Below are 17889 nucleotides of genomic sequence, written 5' to 3' on the forward strand. Positions count from 1 at the left end.
CTATGTGTTTCGCTGCGTTTACTTTAGCGCCGATAAAGGAAGCCACGCAAAAGGTACTATGTTCCAAACACTCCCAGCAAGCCCTCTTTCAAGGGAATCGCAACTTTCTAGTTGATACTCGTTTTTAGCGTTCAAAAGTTGGCTTTTTATGTCAATTATTCGCTCAGGCAGATTTGAAACCAGGAACAGAGACAACAATGAGCGGCTCCCGACGAAACACGCTTGGTTGCTTTCACCGAAGGCACTCTGCCTTTTTCAAAACCTTGGTTGTTTTTAACCGGAACGTCATGTATAATAAAACTACCGACTTCATTTTAAGCGAGATATTGAAAAAGTTCAATTGCCATCATAATACCGTCGAAATCATCTGAATGACAGTGGAAAAACTTTTATTCAGTCTTCGCCGGCCGATAGCCTTTGCTGGAAGCTATAAGAAGGGGGGAGGGGGCACTACTGTTTTTAAAGTGCAGTCGTGAACAAAACTGAGCGACATTCGATATAGGTTAAAGTCGATGAAAAACGGCTCGGACCTAAGGGCTAGAAAGTGTAGTTAATTTAAGACATGAAAAAAACCAAATGCAGCATAGTTCAGTGGTGCAAAGCGTCTTGCTTCCAATTCCTAGCTTCGGCGTGCCTCACATCTCGTCAATCACGCTTAACAGCAAACGTTTCTTGACGATGGCACGTCAGCCGAACTGTTACTGTCCCAACCGATGTCAACGAAAACTAGTGAAAGCATGCTCATACGGTGCTACGATATCCTAACTATTCTAATATTGTTTTTTTCACTCATGCTTATAGGCCCTAAGTAGTAGTAATTAAATGCTTTATTAAAATAATAATAAAAAGGGAGGATGAGATTCTTGCTAGCCCCGACATCTGCCATCGATACTGAAGGACTTGAGCTGGGGCAGCGGAAATAAAAGATAGCAGGCAGAATGGAGAATTGAAATGAAAAAGGTGTGGGGACAGAAAGAGAGGATAGGGGCAGAGGTAATATACACAAACAATTTACACAATAAAGAATGTGTGCAGGTTGCACGCGTGATTAGTTCTTGATGAAGCATCGACGTAAACTGCAAAAATTGCATTTGGTGTTCCGCTGTCCCCAATAAAGAACACAAGCCTCATTAGAACGCTTACCCGCGCCTAGGCTCCAGCATACAAATGAGCGCGTACGCTGAGCGCATTCGCTCTGGTGACTTCTCAGGTGACGTCCAGGTCTAGATAAGGCAAACCACTAGAATGGTATCGATCATTATGCGCGAGGGTTCTTGAATGAGCCGTGCTTTTATTGAAAAATAAAAGAATACTAGAGAGGCAGGAAGTGTAAGGAGACCCATTAATGCATGGTCGATAACTCTACGAAGACTTAAGGGTAAAGTCGCAACGTCCACCAGCGTCAATCAATAACCTGTCAATAAAAGTCAGCGGCGAGACTGTTATTTACAGTTATTTACATAAGTTTTACAAGGGTTGGCTCCTGCAACTTTTTTGTTGTTTATGCATCTGAATAAAATATCAGTCAAGTAAGCTGGAGGTATATCGTTTAGCTATAGCGAAAGCGTAAGAATGTGATGAAAGGCTGTCATTTCAGTTGGTTGAACTGTTTCGGGGTGATAAAAGCTTGTGTCTCCTTCGTATGGGTGCAACAGATTGTAGTAATACCCGAAAGTGTTCAAACTACGATAGCTGTTTGAAAGGCCTTAAGTTGGGTGTTCATGTGATTGCAATTTTTATCATTAAGAGTGTGAGAATGTGTACTGTTGTTTAAAGGAAATAAAGTAAGAGGGAAGCTAATACATAGGCGCAATCTATTCTTGTTGATAACACATCGGATAAATTCAACATCAGTAAATAATACATAAAATAAAAAAAGGGAAAGCAATTTTTAGGTTTGTGGAAAAGTATTAAACGAGCATGGCTAGGGCTACAGTGCCCTTCCCAGTATATACAATTCACTGAACTGGAATGATAACGCACGTTGGTGTCTCTGGAGCTGCGCCCTTACGCATGCGCAGTGCTCTCACCCAAGAGAGATGTGCGCACCCATTAGCACAGAACGAGCCTTAGAGGCCAAGCTACAGCGCATTAGACCATAAACGTTGCACTGAAAGGAAGCAGTGACGAAAGAAGAAGCTTTTTATGGTAGCAACACAGGTCCAAGTGGTTTCAAACTATCTGGAGTGTTGTATGGAATACTTGCCCCCTATCCCCGGTTTCTTTCTGATACAAAGTTTTGACATTCCCCTTTAGTCTCGCAGTCATCCAGCATGCGGTGCCAGAACATGCGGAAAGGTTGAATCCACACTGCACCAAATAATATACCCAACAAGGTCAGCTAGTCAGAAAGACTGCGGTTACGCATAACTCGCTAAGGAGCACTCTCATGCGCTAAGTGCGTACCACCGCTCAAGGCGCCAGGTCTGCGGGAGTTTACTGCAAGCGTTGAAAATACTACAAAGAATGCTGAGCGCTCGGGAGCGTAAATTATGTGTCGTAAGCTCTCCCAAGCGTTGCGCATTACGGCTGTAGTCCGCTAGATTGCTTAACTTTGAATAGAAAGTGACTTGTGCAAGAAACGTTTAGGCAGATTTGGTAAAGGTAAAGGTGCGTTCAGTGTTGCATGCTGAATCCGAGTGACATGCAAAAGTCTCCTTTGTGGTTAACGGAGCGAGGAGGTCTGCATTGCCCTTGCGAATCGCACAAGAGTCAACGCTCTTGTGTCATGCGTAGTACGACGCAACAGTGAAACACCAAAGCTGCTATTCCCTAAGCACCATGGCATGAAATGTTCCCCCGTGCACAACGCTACTCTCTTTAGAGCTCCGTGCCACCCATTGGAACACGGGAAAATGAATGTTGTGGAAGGGGTTAGGCCAGGCACGTAGCCAGGAATTTTTTTTCAGGTGGAGCCCCAGACATTTTTTTTTTTGCCTCGAGAGGGTCAGAGCTTGGTTTCGGTGGAGGAGGGGGTGAAGCCCTTGCCTCCTCCGGCCCCTCCTTGGACACGTGTCTGGGTTAGGCCCGGAATCGCAGTTTCTTGCATTTCACAAGAGTGTGAGATTTGCCAGCAGTAAAAAAAGGCTGTGTTCGTAATAAGCAATCAATTATTTATTAACTGTGCTCAAAAATATTACCACTTAGCTATATAGCGCGTGACAGGGCTGATGAATATGATATAAACAGGGAGTTATAGAAATGTGCCAATGCAACAGACAGTGTACAGTGCAGCATCCGGAACAAAGAAAGTGTATATTCGGCGCAAATGCGTGGCTCGCTGGTCTTTCTTTAACCAGGAGTGCGGCGGATCGAAACGAGCAAAGTGACATCCCTCTGTAGCAAAATGGCCACTTCGTCACCTGTCTCTCGCGGAAAGCAGCGTGGCAGTATAGTCTAACCGAAGCTCGTGTAGCACACACCTTTTCTGCTCGCGATACCGTAATGTCACAACTGGCCACACCAATGCGTGTGTTTCCTACCGAATGCAAAATACCAATGGCTGAAGGGAACCTGCTATAAAGAGGAGGTAAAACAGAATAACCACGGGAGTGGCTATAGTAGTTTGAGCAACCGCCTCGCATGCGGGAGGTGCGGGGTTCGATCCCCGGTGGCCCCGTATACCTACCGATCATACAATCGTTACAAACTTTTCTCTGGCTTGGTGCTGGGTTTACCTGGGGTGAAATGCCCAGGAAACTGTTTTTCGACCTCACCTTGATTAGAAGAAAACATCTTGTGTCATGGTAGTCTTCAGCCGCAGATGTCCTTGTTCCATAAAAATTCGTCATCGTCGTAAACAGAGTAAAAGAAACAGAAAGGAATAGTGTATAAAGAAACTGAAGATGCCCTGGAATGTAGCACCCCATCACCAAAAACTGGCAAGCCGGTAGATGACTAGATTCAATTTTATTGACGACCTGCGAGATGACGTTGGCGTAGGACGATGGCCTACAAGTATTGTGATAGGTACTGAAAGAACGAAGGGAATTAGTACGATTTTATTGACCAGATCCGCTGGCTCCGACAAAGGCGACATGGATGATGGCTGCAACCACACAAGCTAATTGGTCCATGTATATAGCTCCCACCATAGGAAAAATATAATTGAAGCAATTCAATGAACAAGCCGAATAATATCTTGCCACAGCCTAGCCTTACACAGGAGTTATACGATGACCGTATTTTTAATCTGGCTGTTCATCGAGTGTAAGAGAGCTCAGGAATGAGCCTCGAAAAGTGATTTATTGGTGAGCTTTCTATTCCCACCAACAAATTTTCGTCCATAATTAATGCGCAGAAAAATAGCTTAGGCAAAAAAGTTTGAAAATAGCACTTAGGGCAAAGTTTTGGTCATGAAAGTACGGTGGAACATAGTTTCATCTGCGCGAAATAAGACGAGGACGAAGAAAAGAGCACGTACCTCACGAACAGAGGAGTTGTACACTTTCGTACTGTGCTCGTCCGTGTTATACGGAATCCTTCCTTCGTGCTAGTATTTTTTCGTGCAGTTAGAAACCACGTACTGAAGTGAACCAGCTAGCCCGATAAGTCTTATTGGTGCCACAAGGAGTTGCATGCTGGTGAGTTCTGGACAAGGCTTCGAAAACTAAGCGACAACGCGAAGCCTCGTTTCAGTAAGTACATTATACATAAAGGTGACTGCGTTAGTTCAGCGCCAATTAACCAATGAAATTCAGTCTTTGATTCTCTCGCATCATAGTTTCTAACATTTCAGGAATACTGATCCTGAGTGAAAAAAAGATAGCACGCAAAGCAGGGATTTTGCGACAAGCAAAACCCCAAATTTTCTCAGAACGCTTTTTGCAACTAACTGGCACCTGTAAAAAAAGAATAGCTTCTTGAGAAAGAAGCTGGTTTCGAACTGTAACTCTGAAGTCAAGATGCGGAATATAAATAACTGAAACGAGGACGCGCGAAAGCTGATAACGCAGATTTGGATTCATTTTTGAGCAAAGTATATTGCTAGCTTTCAATATCATGCCATATTTTTGCTGGGAGACATTTCATTTGAGAAACCAGGCATGCTACGGTTGGTATCAAAGGAAAATTTAGCTTAAAAATAACCTTAAACTCACAGCCACACAGGAAACCAGCGCTGTCTCTATTGTCGCACAACACACATGAAGTATTATACGACGCTTGAGATATGACAACGCATTATTAGTGCCCAGCTAACTGCTGCCCCTGGTTAAAATCGTTAAATGGTAGCACAGTGAAGAAAGATTAAGGAAAGTAAATCGGTCGCCTTGTTCTTGACGGGTTCTCCGGACTGTTGTGGTTAGTATGTACAAAGCACGTCGAATTGGGCAGCTTCTAAGGGCGGAATACTCAAACCGGATGGTTGTGCTGCAATTTGGTCAGTTTTATGCACCTTCTTCGGCACTGAGATTTCCATTATATGAAGGACTTCGATGCTGCAGTTGTTAATTGTGAAGCTCTGCACGATTTTTTCATGTGAAAACTGGTTTATCATTAGTGGCCAAAACGTTCTATTGACATAGAATATCCTTTTCTTTTTTACTTCCTTCAGAGAATCGTAATTAATACTCTCGAAAGGTGCATTTATATTCAGCGGCAGGCGACACAGGAAAGAAGGCTTGTGTTGCTTACTGGTTTCTTTTTTTATTTTGTAAACATCCACCAGCCATATTAGGAGTCTGTCATTTGAAACGTATAGTTATAGAACCATTTTTGTAATCTCGGCCCAAATTACGAACAGTCTTTGTTTAAGTGTAAGCTCTGACAACAAAGTCTAATGGAGTCACGGAACAGGCAAAACCATACAATTTCATAGAAAGGCCCCGTATATTTGCGATTCTCGGCTAAATGATATGTATTTCAGTAGTCGCAGTGAGCTTCGAAAGGCTAGTTTAAGCAGTAAGGCACCAATATTTTGCATACTGATTCGCAGCAAGAAAGAGACCGAGTGTTCATCTGTGTTTCATCTTATGGTTAGCAGTTTGAAGTTTTCTAAGCCAGAATCAAAAACATTTTGGCAAATATGAGATTCAAACTATTAGAAGAAATATACAAGGAGCTTGATTTTATTCTATAATATTTTTTTCATTAAATGCTGTCATTTGCATCTGATAAAATTGAGGTAGGGCTATCAGATTAGCCGGTAACCTCTTTCCAGCAAATTTGTCAGTAATCATTACTAATTGCCTGTAATGACGCGTTTAGCTTTAAAACTATTCTGCTTTATCTAATTGGTACACTGTGTGCATTTGACTACTGTTTACAAGCAGGCTATTTCACAACATTCTGTACACAGTTCCCAAAAGGTGGTGCAATCAGGGGATGATGTATTTCGTAAGTAACACGAAGCCTGCAGTTGTTGACGGTCCCAAGAGAGCTGTAAAACATCAACAGCATTATAACAAGAAAGAACTGAAATGCTCAGAATGGTTCAAGGTGAGCGGACGTCATAGGCTCCAGAGATGCGAAACGAAATTGTCCGAAGCAAGGACGTTAAACTGTGTGAAAGAAGGAACTTCTTGGAAGGGAAATCTTGAAACGAAGCGGCGAGGGGAAAAAGCGGCAGGAACCGCTCCTGGAGGCCCCGTGTCCCCTTCCCATCCAAAAACGTATGAGCGCGGCATTTGCCATTGCTTACTGCAATTCGACCACCTGGCATTAAGTATAAAAGGGTGCTGAGAATGCAGTGGAAAGCATCACTGCGGACCCATCATCCAGCCACACCATCCCGAGTACTGGTTCTGCACTTCCAAGTCAGCTACCAATTTCACGATGAAGGTGAGCATCTGCTTCCCAGGATGTGAACTGTAATGTGACATTGTGAGGAAAGGAATATCGCTGTGTCCTGTAAGAGCCATAGACAATACAGCCTTAACATAACACTTTAATACGTATGTCACATACAGAGGCATGCACAACTGAGCATTGGCTATAACAAACATGCTATAACTGTATGGCTGCCTGACTGTATGCGATGCTCTTCTTATCAACGTAAAATGTGAGCTTGTTTTTTTGCACAGGAATTTGTAGTCATGCACCCGTCTCTGAGTGTAAGACCTTAGGTTTTTTAAAAATTGCCCTCAGTAAGCTGCTTTTGTACACAAACGACTGTGTACACTCGGGGTTGAATTGTACAGCATTAACGACTAACGCGTTCAACGAAGTATATTTTTGAGGGTAGGCGGCCTTTTGTACTCACCGTGGAAAGGCTCTGTTCTGTTTTGATTTTCTGAGTTCATGACTCAGGAGACTATGCATTCGCTTGGTGATTTCGGCAACTAAGTAGCCTTGGAGTTTTTGCAGGGGAGCGCTCAACGTTTCGGATCGATTTGAAAAATCAAAAACTGTGCATTTCCTTATAATGCGTGTAGACAGAACTTAACACATGTATCAATGTTTCTTCGGCACGGAATGAATATAAGTGCGCTAATTTTCGTCTCTTTTCATTTATTCAAAGTTTTACTCCCCCACTCTCCTGATCGCCTTCGTGGCTTGCGTGGCACTGGCTGAGGAGGCAGCCAAGAAAGACGACAAGAAGGACGTCGAAGCTCGTGGTGGGGTCCTAGGTGGCCTCGGAGGCGTCGGCTACGGCGCGGGTCTCGGCACGGGTCTCGGCGCCGGTCTCGTCGGCACTGGCTTAGGCGGCGTTGGTCTCGGAGGTGCCGGTCTGGCTGGTCCCGGTCTTGTGGGCCCCGGCCTCGTCGGAGCTGGACTGGGCCACGGCCTGGGACACGGTTTCCAATCTGGTTATGGCTCCAGCGCCGGAGGCCAGCAGGGCGGGTACCAGGGCGGTGCGGCCGGACACAACCTTGGAGCCGCTGGATTCGCCGGTGGCGCCGCGGGCAGCAAGGTGAACTCATACAACAACAACCAGGGCTACAGCCACAGCTCCGGCTTCTCGTCGAGCGACGGCAAAACCTTTGGCGCCGGCAACAAGCAGGGTTCGTCAGGATTTCAGGGAGGCGCCGGTGGACACCAGGCCGGCTTCGGACAGAGTGGCTACGGTGGTGCTGGAGGCGTCCACACCGCTGGCCTGGGTATCCATGGCTAGAGGACTGTCTAGCTGCTGTACTTCGTTATGCACTTTAGTACTTGGAAAAATGATCAGAGTGCATACTTTCACACATTCCCGGAGCGGGGGGTAGATTATGCACCTGTGAAGGAGCATTTGTTTTCACGAGCTTTTGGCAGGACAGCCTGGCGAAATTGCTTCGATTGTTGCGTGTTTATTGAGCCTGAATAAAGTTAAGTTGCAAACATATTGCTACTTTTGTTTGTCATTATACGCCGCATGACTTTCAAGTACCTGCTATGAGCACGAAGAGCGCTTAAAATGCAAGCGTGACGTAAGAAAATGTATCCACTGCATGCTTATTGTTTAGTCGTCTCCAGAGCTGCGGAACCAGCGCAGTGCGCACAAGGACGCGAATACAAACACTTTCAAAGAAACCGTGTAGAGATTAACGAAACGCCTTTTTCATTAATCTTGTTTGCAACAACGCAGCACATATATCAATGGCTATAATGACTGCGCCGTGGTTTTCCTGACTATCGTGTCTATGCAACACTCGTGCATCCGGCAAATAAGAGTGGCATCAGATAAAGTGGTTTTGTGGATACGACCTTCGAAGTTTAAGGGCATACGCTCCACAAACAGCATACATCCTCGAAACCATCATGTGAATCGATTTCGCTCTTTATATTGCTGAATTCTAATCTCCGTAATACTACATTATTTAGAAAAGCATAAAATACCTTACAAAAGCATAAAATATGCATTTCTTAGCTCGCGAAGTTTCCTTCTCGCAATGCACATTTTTAAATGCTGTCGCTGGGTGTAGTGTTGTCGCGGAAAGCACGTTAACTGCTTCTGCGGCATAAAATCGAGGTGGTGGTGGTGGTAAACTTTAATAAATATTGAGCCATATCTTAGGCTATTCTTGGGTTGGCTCTTGGTCTCGTGAAGTGGCCGGCAGTCGGTGACGCCCGGCGACTTCCAAAGCTCAGCCCACCAGCTGCCTTTGGACATCTGGGTAGGAGCTGGACACCGCGACCTCCCATCGCTCGAGGTCAGTGAGTTGCTACTGCGATGTGGGCTGGAAGTCAGAGCATATGTAGAGTATGTGATGGAAATCAGCTCTTGGGGCTGAACATATGAGATAACTGCTCTGGGTTAATTAGTGATAAATGGGCGGGAGAGAGAAAGATGCGAGATTGTAGCTGGCGCTGCGTCACCTGCTGTAATTTAGTGAGTGATTTGTGAGGCGGAGGATAGTGGAGTCGTTGCTCTCTGTAGTCGAGGAACGGCTTGCGTATTCGTCGTGTTAGAAATGCGAGCGACGCTATTTTAAAAATGCGCATTGCGAGAAGCCAAATTTAAGAGCTAAAAAATACGTGTTTTTGACGTGAAATATTTTGAAATGCATTGTCGATAAAGAAAATTTAAAACTTGGACTCAGCTTTGGTGTTTACGTCGCTAAAATTGTTAACATAATACTGGCCTCTAAAATCAAAAGTAAAAAGTGTATTACTTAATTTTATTTAAATAATCGTTTAATCACTGAGTAATACCACGTACATAATATACGCCCTGCTGTACAATCGACCTGCACATACTACACCGACATGTCTCTCACACGGGTTAAAATAGCGATCTGTAAACAGCGAAAAAAGCACCCGGTTTCAGGAAAAAAATCTACGCGTGCTCTCAGTTCCGTACACCCTAGCGCACCTCAATGTGCTCTCATTCTTCTGTAAAGGTAACTAATCGGACTAACGCTTGAGAGTTCCCAAACCCTCAAGGGGTAAATGCCTGCGACACTATTGTCGTGATTCATTCTTTTCGTTCAGTCGCCAGAATTTGAACGCTGAATACTTCAGATAAAACCATATTATTTTACCTATGTTTAAAAAACTAAACGCAATTCAGCTCCGACACCCCAGTTTTCCACATAACTGCCGTTATACATTTTTGTCAGCGATGAACGAGAGGGTCCATGGCACGCTAGTAAAAGTTTTTCACCTAAGAGAGAAATGCTTAACAGCGCACATGACAGCATCGATATTCACGCAGTTCACTTCTCCGCTCTGCAAGAAATAGACGTCAGAATGTGCCAAATCAGGAGTGCCTGTATCGTTTTCTTTCACCTCATGCTTGTACTTTCTGCTGCAGAGCTTGCGCTCTCAGCGGGTTTCAGGAAACTGAGAACGACAAACCCTTGCATGCCTGGAATGACCTTGCGTGTATCAAAGCAAGGCGAGGGCACGTCGTTAAACTAACTCTGCGATTACGAATTCCAGGGCCATCGTAGCATGCAATGCGGTTTTCAACCGGGCTGAAAAGCGTTGTGCTACGTGCCGTAACTCAAAATGAATCTGTTCGTGAAACTGTCACCTCTAGCCTTAAAATGGCTCATGAAGTCCTGGTGAGGCTACATGCGCACTAGTTATTTCTGCTCTTATGTGAGAACTCAGGGGACCCACCTAGCGCCGAATTTTGCCCTAATGAACGTTTCCTACCATTGTCCGCACTGCATGAACCCCAATATCCCGTTCCGTTCGGGCCTGACTGGTCGCAGTCTGCCCTTTCTTGCGGGTGAGCTCGTCGAGATTACATTTATTTACCGGTAGTTCAGCAGTGCATAGCAGTCCGGAACGCGGTTTCTCTTTCGTCGCCAAAAGTGGCGTGGATTGTCGACCTTGTAGTGGATTTTTGTTCATTGTAAACAATCTGCAACCACTGGCGAATATAAATGGAAAACATAATTTGCCCACGCAAGAATTTGTGCGCGCCTTTGCTTTTCTTATGCAGTCGGTGCGAAATGTCCTCCAAATTGTTTCGCTGCTGCCATCTTTCCTGCAGCAGCGAAGTAATCGAATATTGGCGGGAACTTTCAAATCCTCTCCCATTTTTTTGTTTTGTTTTCAGACTCGGTTGTATAGGGCCAACATAGGTAAATAGTGGCATTGCCTTCAAGAGGCGAATTACATTAACCTCAGAATTATGGAAACTGTACAATAACCGCAGTTTTTATCTACCCATCTAAACACCATGACGTTTAATTCCTCTCATCTTCTCCACAAAAACAAATACTGACAAATCAAGTACTCTGCTGGGAATTAGCAAGTGCTATGCACAGGTCGACAAATACTGTATCATATCTTTCTGAGAATTCCGCGACATTCAAGGATTGAAGTCCATATAGGATGCACGTAAACCATGGCAAGTTTTTTTCTCTTTTTTTTGCGTTAGGATGGAAAATAGTGACGTAATCGACGATAAAATTTTAGGCTTCTCCTCGCAGCCCCGGAGGAGTGCGGAGAAGCTCAATGTGACGTCATGGAAGATAAGATTTCAAATTTCCGTCGCAGACAACCACACCCGGCCGTGCCTAGTTGGATGCTGCTAAAGAACACTCGAAGGCCTTTGCATTCGGTGGCGTTAGTTTTTTGCTTTAAATAAAGCGTTTATGCCTCGGAAGTGGTGGTGCCTTCGATGACGTAGTGACGCAGCCCCCATTTGGAACTGTACGCTGCGGAGAAGCATGATGACCAACGCGATTTCAATCAGCAATTGCATCACCATTTCAAATGCTAGCCCGAAAGTACCTCGCGTATTTTGCTGCAAGTTTCACGCATTTGACTCCTTTAAGCCCATCGATTGTGAAACATATGCAGTTGACCTTTAACGCTACAACATCAACGCGTGGCAGCAGGCTCTGTGTAAAGAGATCGTTTTCTAAAGTACAAACCAATTCCGTCGAATTACTACAAACTGACATCTTACTGATGTCCATTCTAAAGAAAGAACTTTTATAATGCAACGGATATAGTATCTTATGTAGCTTTAGTGAATAAGGCATGTAATATTTTGAATGCGTAAATATTTTCCATAACCGTCGAACACGGAAGGCACTCAAGCATCTTGAGCGGCTTTGCGGTCTGTGGTGTCCCCATTTTTGAGGGAGGATTAAAATGTTAATTAAAGCAACCCTTTGTGTTCATATTGTGAATAAGTACTTTTCTCTTCAATATATAATGGTACACGCTACAAAAGGAAACAGCCATGGTATAAAAAGGTCACTTAGCCACAAGTCTAATTTTTTCTAATAAGTTTCTGCTTGAGGATTGCAGCCTTTTAACTGTGACGTGACTGTCAGCTTGCTGAAAAACTGAAACAACGCTTACGTGTACTTAAATTATACTTTTCAGTGATTTCCGTGTAAAGTGTGTAACTGCTCATCATTCCAGCACAAATTTCGTTTCTCCTTAAAGCAGCGCAGCGCCTTCATCCACATCATTGCTATTCGCCTTACGAAGCGCTTAGTTTTCCCTCTCCTTTCCTAGAGCAAGTAAACAAACCTGTCTCCGCACTGGGAGGGGTTGGAACTGTCGGGGTGCTTGACATTTCCAGACTTCGCAACGAAACGGCGACATATCGCTTTGCAGGTTTTGTTAATGAGACCCTTCAGGAGAAATGGACGAGGTGGCTTTTCTCGGAACGACGGCCGCAAGAAGTGGAAGTGGAAAGCGAAAGTTGGAACCGGCACCCCACACCCTCTCCCGTTCCTTACCCCCTGGAAGCTCAACAGGGTCGCTGTGCCCGGCTTGCTGCTGTTGATGGCAACTCGGTCAGCTTGGCACAGTATATAAAAGGGCCCACTCCGTGCAGCGACCACACCAATACACTTGGGCATTAGAGAACCCAAACGCATCGAGCCTCGTAAGATAATAGTAGCACTTCGCCTTAGCCGAATCTCAGAAATGAAGGTAAGCTGAACTTTCCTCATCGCGACAAAAGCTAGTACTTTGTAATGCTGTTATTACAGTGTTATAACTGCAGCAGCACCTATGTGCGATTTTGATAATCGCCACTAAGGTTCTAGTTAGGCATGAGTGATGTTGAGATCCGATAGGAATTCACCGTGTTTCGCATAAAATTAAGCGTATAATGTCATGTATTTTATGCCCGCTTTTAGCAGAGGAAACGGAAAGCTATACAGTTATAGAGGTGTATAGCTTTCCGTTGCATGCATGCGGATGCACCGACAAGAATGTGGTTATGTCCTCCCAGAATCTCGTCAACTTTATCTAGCGTACTGGGCACAGAACGCCCAATCTGGCTGCATTCCACTCAAATCTACGTAATTCGGCCGAAAATTTTCATTTGGGCATTTTAACTGGACAGTGCCTGATTAATTAAACTGCCACGCCATTCGACCACGAATGTACAGGGGATGTTATTTTAAAAACTGTTATGAATTATATCGTCTCAGCGCATGGGTGGATTTTTTTGTGATGCTAAAAGAGCTGCGTTCTTAAAATTTCCTTAGGGGAAGACCTGCAGAAATGGGTTTGCGTCTGAGTCGGAGGTCATGGTGGAATTGTAACTGTTAAAAGCGTCTGCCCATAGAGATGCTCACAGTTTATATGCATACTTTTATAACACCACACGGTCAAACATTTGAAACGAGAAGGTTGCTACTGCATGAGAACTTGATGTGGCTGGTGAAATGGCCGTCACCCTTTAGGTTATTACTTGTGTCCCGTATGGTGTGCAGCGCCCTCTCCGCAAGTTTTCAGCATCGATAGCAGTGATCTGTTGATGTCTGATGGCTGCTATACTAGAGCCGATAATATTGTGGCAACAGTAAGGAAAACAGCAGTAACCACAGCTTCTATCTCGGTTCGTGAGCTAGAATACCATAGCTGAAAATATCTCAAAAGGGCTTTAAATGAATGAAAACAGTTTTGCCATTCTCAGTTAATCTTCCATGTCGAACTTCTGGGTCACACTGACGTCACTCTGCAAAGCTAAGGCCGTAAGAAAAAAAATGAGTCATATTCTCTGCGGACAAAAACTTTCACCAGAGTAAACTCTTAGCATCCAACGCATCTGCCTTGCCTCACCCACGCCGCAAGCAAGTGGTAAATTCGTAGATGCCACTAAATACGCCTATTTCTATAGAGGCTAAGTGCTAAACGCACTTGTACTGAGAGTTTGATGCACCTAATAAAATCCTCATGATCAAAATTACTCCGAAGCCTTCGACTTCAGCATGTCTTATACTCCAATCTTGTTGCCTTGCCATGTAAACTATGTATTATTAACAAAGAACACCAACGCAAATATGTGTGTCTCCCCGAAGCGAAAGTGCTTATTGTTTTTCTTACTTTTATGCAATATTATTTGAGTCCTGGCTAATTTCGCTTGCCTGGTTTCCGCAATCCTGTTTATTCCTTTAAGGAATATACGCACCTTTTCCTGGCCACTGTCGTTTATTTTTCAACCAATAGACGAGAAGTTCATCTTCCAAACTCCAGCACCATAAAGAATTAAGCACGGTTTACGCATTTCTGGTTCTAAGATCCGACGCAAAATTTCAGCCGCACTTATATTGTTTTTATGTTCAGCGTAGCGCTATGTCTGTACTTAAAACTCGTTCCCTGACTAGTTTCAGTTGCTTCGAATACATATCCTTAAAATATGGTTCATGTGCACATTTGTCGATGGAATTTAGGCCACTGAAGTTTACAGGAAGTGCTCTAGTGGCTTTGAGACTTTTGGCAAACGTGGTGTGTAGTAGCCCCCAAATATTGCGCAAGTGCCGGCCGCTCAAGACCCCTCATTCATCGAACTGCAGTTTGCTGCCATCGCTGTCCTTGCCCTTGTGGCTTGCGTCGCCGTCGCTGAAGACACCAAGAAGGCAGTCGCTAAAGAAGAAAAGAAGGACGTCGAGGCACGTGGCGGAGTCCTGGGCGGCGTCGGCCTGGGCGGTGTCGGCTACGGTGCCGGCGTTGCTCCCGGAGTCGTGGGGACCGGCCTCGGAGGCCCCGCACTCGCGCACCCTGGACTTGTTGGCGCTGGTGTCGTGGGCAACCCGGCTCTTGTTGGAGCCGGCCTGGGTCACGGAGTTGGCCTCGGACATGGCGTAGGCGGTGGGTACCAGACGGGATACGGAGCCGCGGCTGGCGGACACCAGTCTGGATTCCAGGGCGCTGCTGCCGGACACAACCAAGGATCCGGCGCCTTCGCTGGTGGCGCGGCGCACAGTAGCGTGAACGCGTACAAGAACAACCAGGGTTACAGCCACAGTTCTGGTTTCTCTGCTAGCGACAGCAAGACTTTCGGGGCTGGACAGAAGCAGGGTTCTTCGGCATTCAACACTGGCGCCGCAGGCCACCAGTCTGGTTTTGGCAAGACCGCGCACGGAGCCACAGGCGGCGTTGGTGCGGTGGGTCTCGGCATTCATTAATGGTAAGACTTGGCTACTCTCGAGGCGAGGCAGGCTTGATGCCGTCTACTGCATTGTATCAACTATATAATATGTTGTGAAAATTCATGCCCATTTATTCCTCGCTCTAATTTTATGTGAAGCCTACAAAAAGTAAAGTAGTATATTTCTGCAACATAAGGCCCCAGATATATGCTTGTAGTTTATTTCTTGACATATAGTGTCTTTCAGTGATTATAAAAGAAAAGCTTTCGAAGGGAAAAAAAGCAACGCCTAAAACAATCCCAATTTGCGTTTCCTTAAATTTCCCGCCTTGGGCTAGTTGCGAAGTGAAACAAACGAAAGAAATGTGGCATTGTCGAAATGCATTAAACGCTGCGCAGCCAGCTGAGTGTACTGCGGCCTTACCGCGGTGTAGGCTCCGCTGCTGTCAAGCTCAAGATTAATATTATACCGCGAAAGCGTCGCAATCCACGCTGTCAAGTTGGACGGTGACGGCGTCGATGACCGCCTCGCCTTGCCGCTCTGCGTTGATTATTTGTCACCTGTGATGTTGGTGAATGTCTAATCAATGTCTGGCACAATAACCAGACTACTGCCTGTGCTTTGCACTATAACTTCTCAAAGCGTGTACTATAAAAGTGCGTGTACGGGGCTTAGCTGCACTGTCTGTATGTGACTCGGAAAGAAAATTTTACAAATATAAGTTTAATGCGAAGCAAAAACATGGGCTGGACAAATCGAGAACAGCTGAAATGATTCCCATCATAGAAATGCAGGACGCACATTGCTGCAACCAAGCAAAGTCTGAGCGCGCATCTGGTTGCGGTTTTGCGCTGTAGCCTCAACGAGGTAATTCTGTTTGTATGATTGAGGGATGGCCGTCATGCCTAACTTTGATTTGTGCTTGCGCTGCACCATTTTTCTAATATTTGTTATACAAAACCTCCTTCTCCGCTCTTTGTTTACAGAAAATTCAAAATCGACCACCTTCAAGCACCATCACCCATCACCGTGGTAAAGATACTCAGTTCATTCCCGAACGAAAAAAGAATAAAATCAATTGCATTCCGATCCACTTTTGTTCCATTTTATTACGCTGATTCTCATACAACAGTAGCATTCCCGAACGTGCATCCAACACAGCGTGCACCATTTTGAAGATCACGCATGAAAAAATCGGGGTCATAATTCATTCGACCGCCAGAATTGCATATGTGAGCTTATTATGCAAGGAACGCACACAGCTTCTCGTGCTTGTGAGTACAGCGCCTGACTAGTTGGCGCTTTCAGTGGCGCCCCTTAAACGGTGCCAGCGTCCTTAAAGGACTCTGGCGGTATTGAATCCCACTTATTGCTCAAGCATCTGCCTATGGGCCGCTTTCTCTACGTTTTCTGGTTTGGAACGTTTCTAACCGCGGCACACTGCATAGCAAACGCCGAAAATAGGGCGTCTCGGCCGAGCTTTTGTTGCAATTTTAAGGAGCGTGCACATCAACCGCTTGCCTTTCCGGCCCGTTCTCTAAGTGCGGGAAGTCTTAGGTGCCATATATGCTTGTTTTTCTTCTTGCGAGATTGTGAAGATTTGGTAAAAGTAGTTCATTTTACCTAAATTGGGCTTACAATCAGCAGTGTGTGCTCTGTCAGGTCAGAAAAACAGTTACACCTAACCGCATTTTATTATTCTCTAATGCAGGTCATCCATGTGGATTCCATTATCGAGTTTACAGAGAGAATGAAGTGAAAACTGACAACATTAATTCTTCTTTGAAGCCCGATACTTCCACAAACGATTTTTGGTTAGCTGATACCTCTTGTTCCGAAAACGTTCAGCGTCGTTGACGGAGAAAGCCCTGCCAAGAGTCGACTCTCATTGCTGACAGTTAAAGACACCTCAAGTTAAAGGCAACAAGACTGTGGCCGCGGCTTGGAACGCTTGACTTCGTTTTTCTTCCTCTGCTTCGTTTTTTGTCCGCCATCATTGGTTCCGGCTTAACGGTTACGCCGGCCGTGCAGGACGACACCAATTGCACGGCAGGAAAAGAACACAAAACGAAACGGAGCATTACTAAACACGCCTCCAAGACGCGCAACCGTTTGCCGAATCTCAACCGCGTGTCACCCTGTGGTCCAGCGAACGCAGCCTGGCAAGCCCTTCCATCTGGCAGCAACGGTTCTGCTTTTGCTTTCGAGAAGCCACAAGCTGACGCAGCCATACATTTCGGCTTGGTTTGGTTTCATAGCGTTAACGTCCCAAAGCGACTCGGGCCATGAGGGACGCCGTTATGGAGGGCTCCGGATAATTTAGACCATCTGGGGGGGTTCTTAAAGTGCACTGACATCGCACAGCACTCAGACCTCAAGCATTTCGCCTCCAACAAAATGCGACCGCTGCGGCCGGGGTTGAATCCGCGTCTTTCGGATCAGTAGCAGAACGCCATAACCACCGAGCCAACGCGGAGGCTCTCATCGATTTCTGTCGGCGTTCGTTCACACATCGTGAACACTTGTCTCCTCTATAGTACAATGATACATGAAGCGTACAAAACACCGTTCGGATAATGTAGTAAGGATCCTTAAAACTTAATTCCTGCGAGTAAATACGTAACGTGACCAGCCAGTCTGTTTCTCATTTGTTATTGATTAGACTGTC

General features: G+C 45.3%; 2 protein-coding genes across 2 annotated transcripts; both read left to right on the forward strand.

Moving 5' to 3' along the window:
- The first annotated feature begins 6655 nt into the window (after window positions 1-6655).
- Window positions 6656-8278, forward strand: LOC144099157 (uncharacterized). The gene is made up of 2 exons (XM_077632282.1): window positions 6656-6780; window positions 7460-8278. Exons 1-2 carry the CDS (start codon window positions 6775-6777, stop codon window positions 8051-8053), a joined length of 600 nt encoding a protein of 199 aa, XP_077488408.1. The 5' UTR covers window positions 6656-6774; the 3' UTR covers window positions 8054-8278.
- A 4378-nt stretch (window positions 8279-12656) lies between these two features.
- Window positions 12657-16310, forward strand: LOC144115435 (uncharacterized). The gene is made up of 3 exons (XM_077649835.1): window positions 12657-12771; window positions 14646-15259; window positions 16208-16310. The coding sequence occupies exons 1-2, from the start codon at window positions 12766-12768 to the stop codon at window positions 15255-15257; spliced, it is 618 nt and encodes a 205-aa protein (XP_077505961.1). The 5' UTR covers window positions 12657-12765; the 3' UTR covers window positions 15258-15259; window positions 16208-16310.
- The last annotated feature ends 1579 nt before the right edge of the window (window positions 16311-17889 follow it).

This window comes from Amblyomma americanum, chromosome 1 (assembly GCF_052857255.1).
Source record: "Amblyomma americanum isolate KBUSLIRL-KWMA chromosome 1, ASM5285725v1, whole genome shotgun sequence".
NCBI classification, from domain to species: Eukaryota; Metazoa; Arthropoda; class Arachnida; order Ixodida; family Ixodidae; genus Amblyomma; species Amblyomma americanum.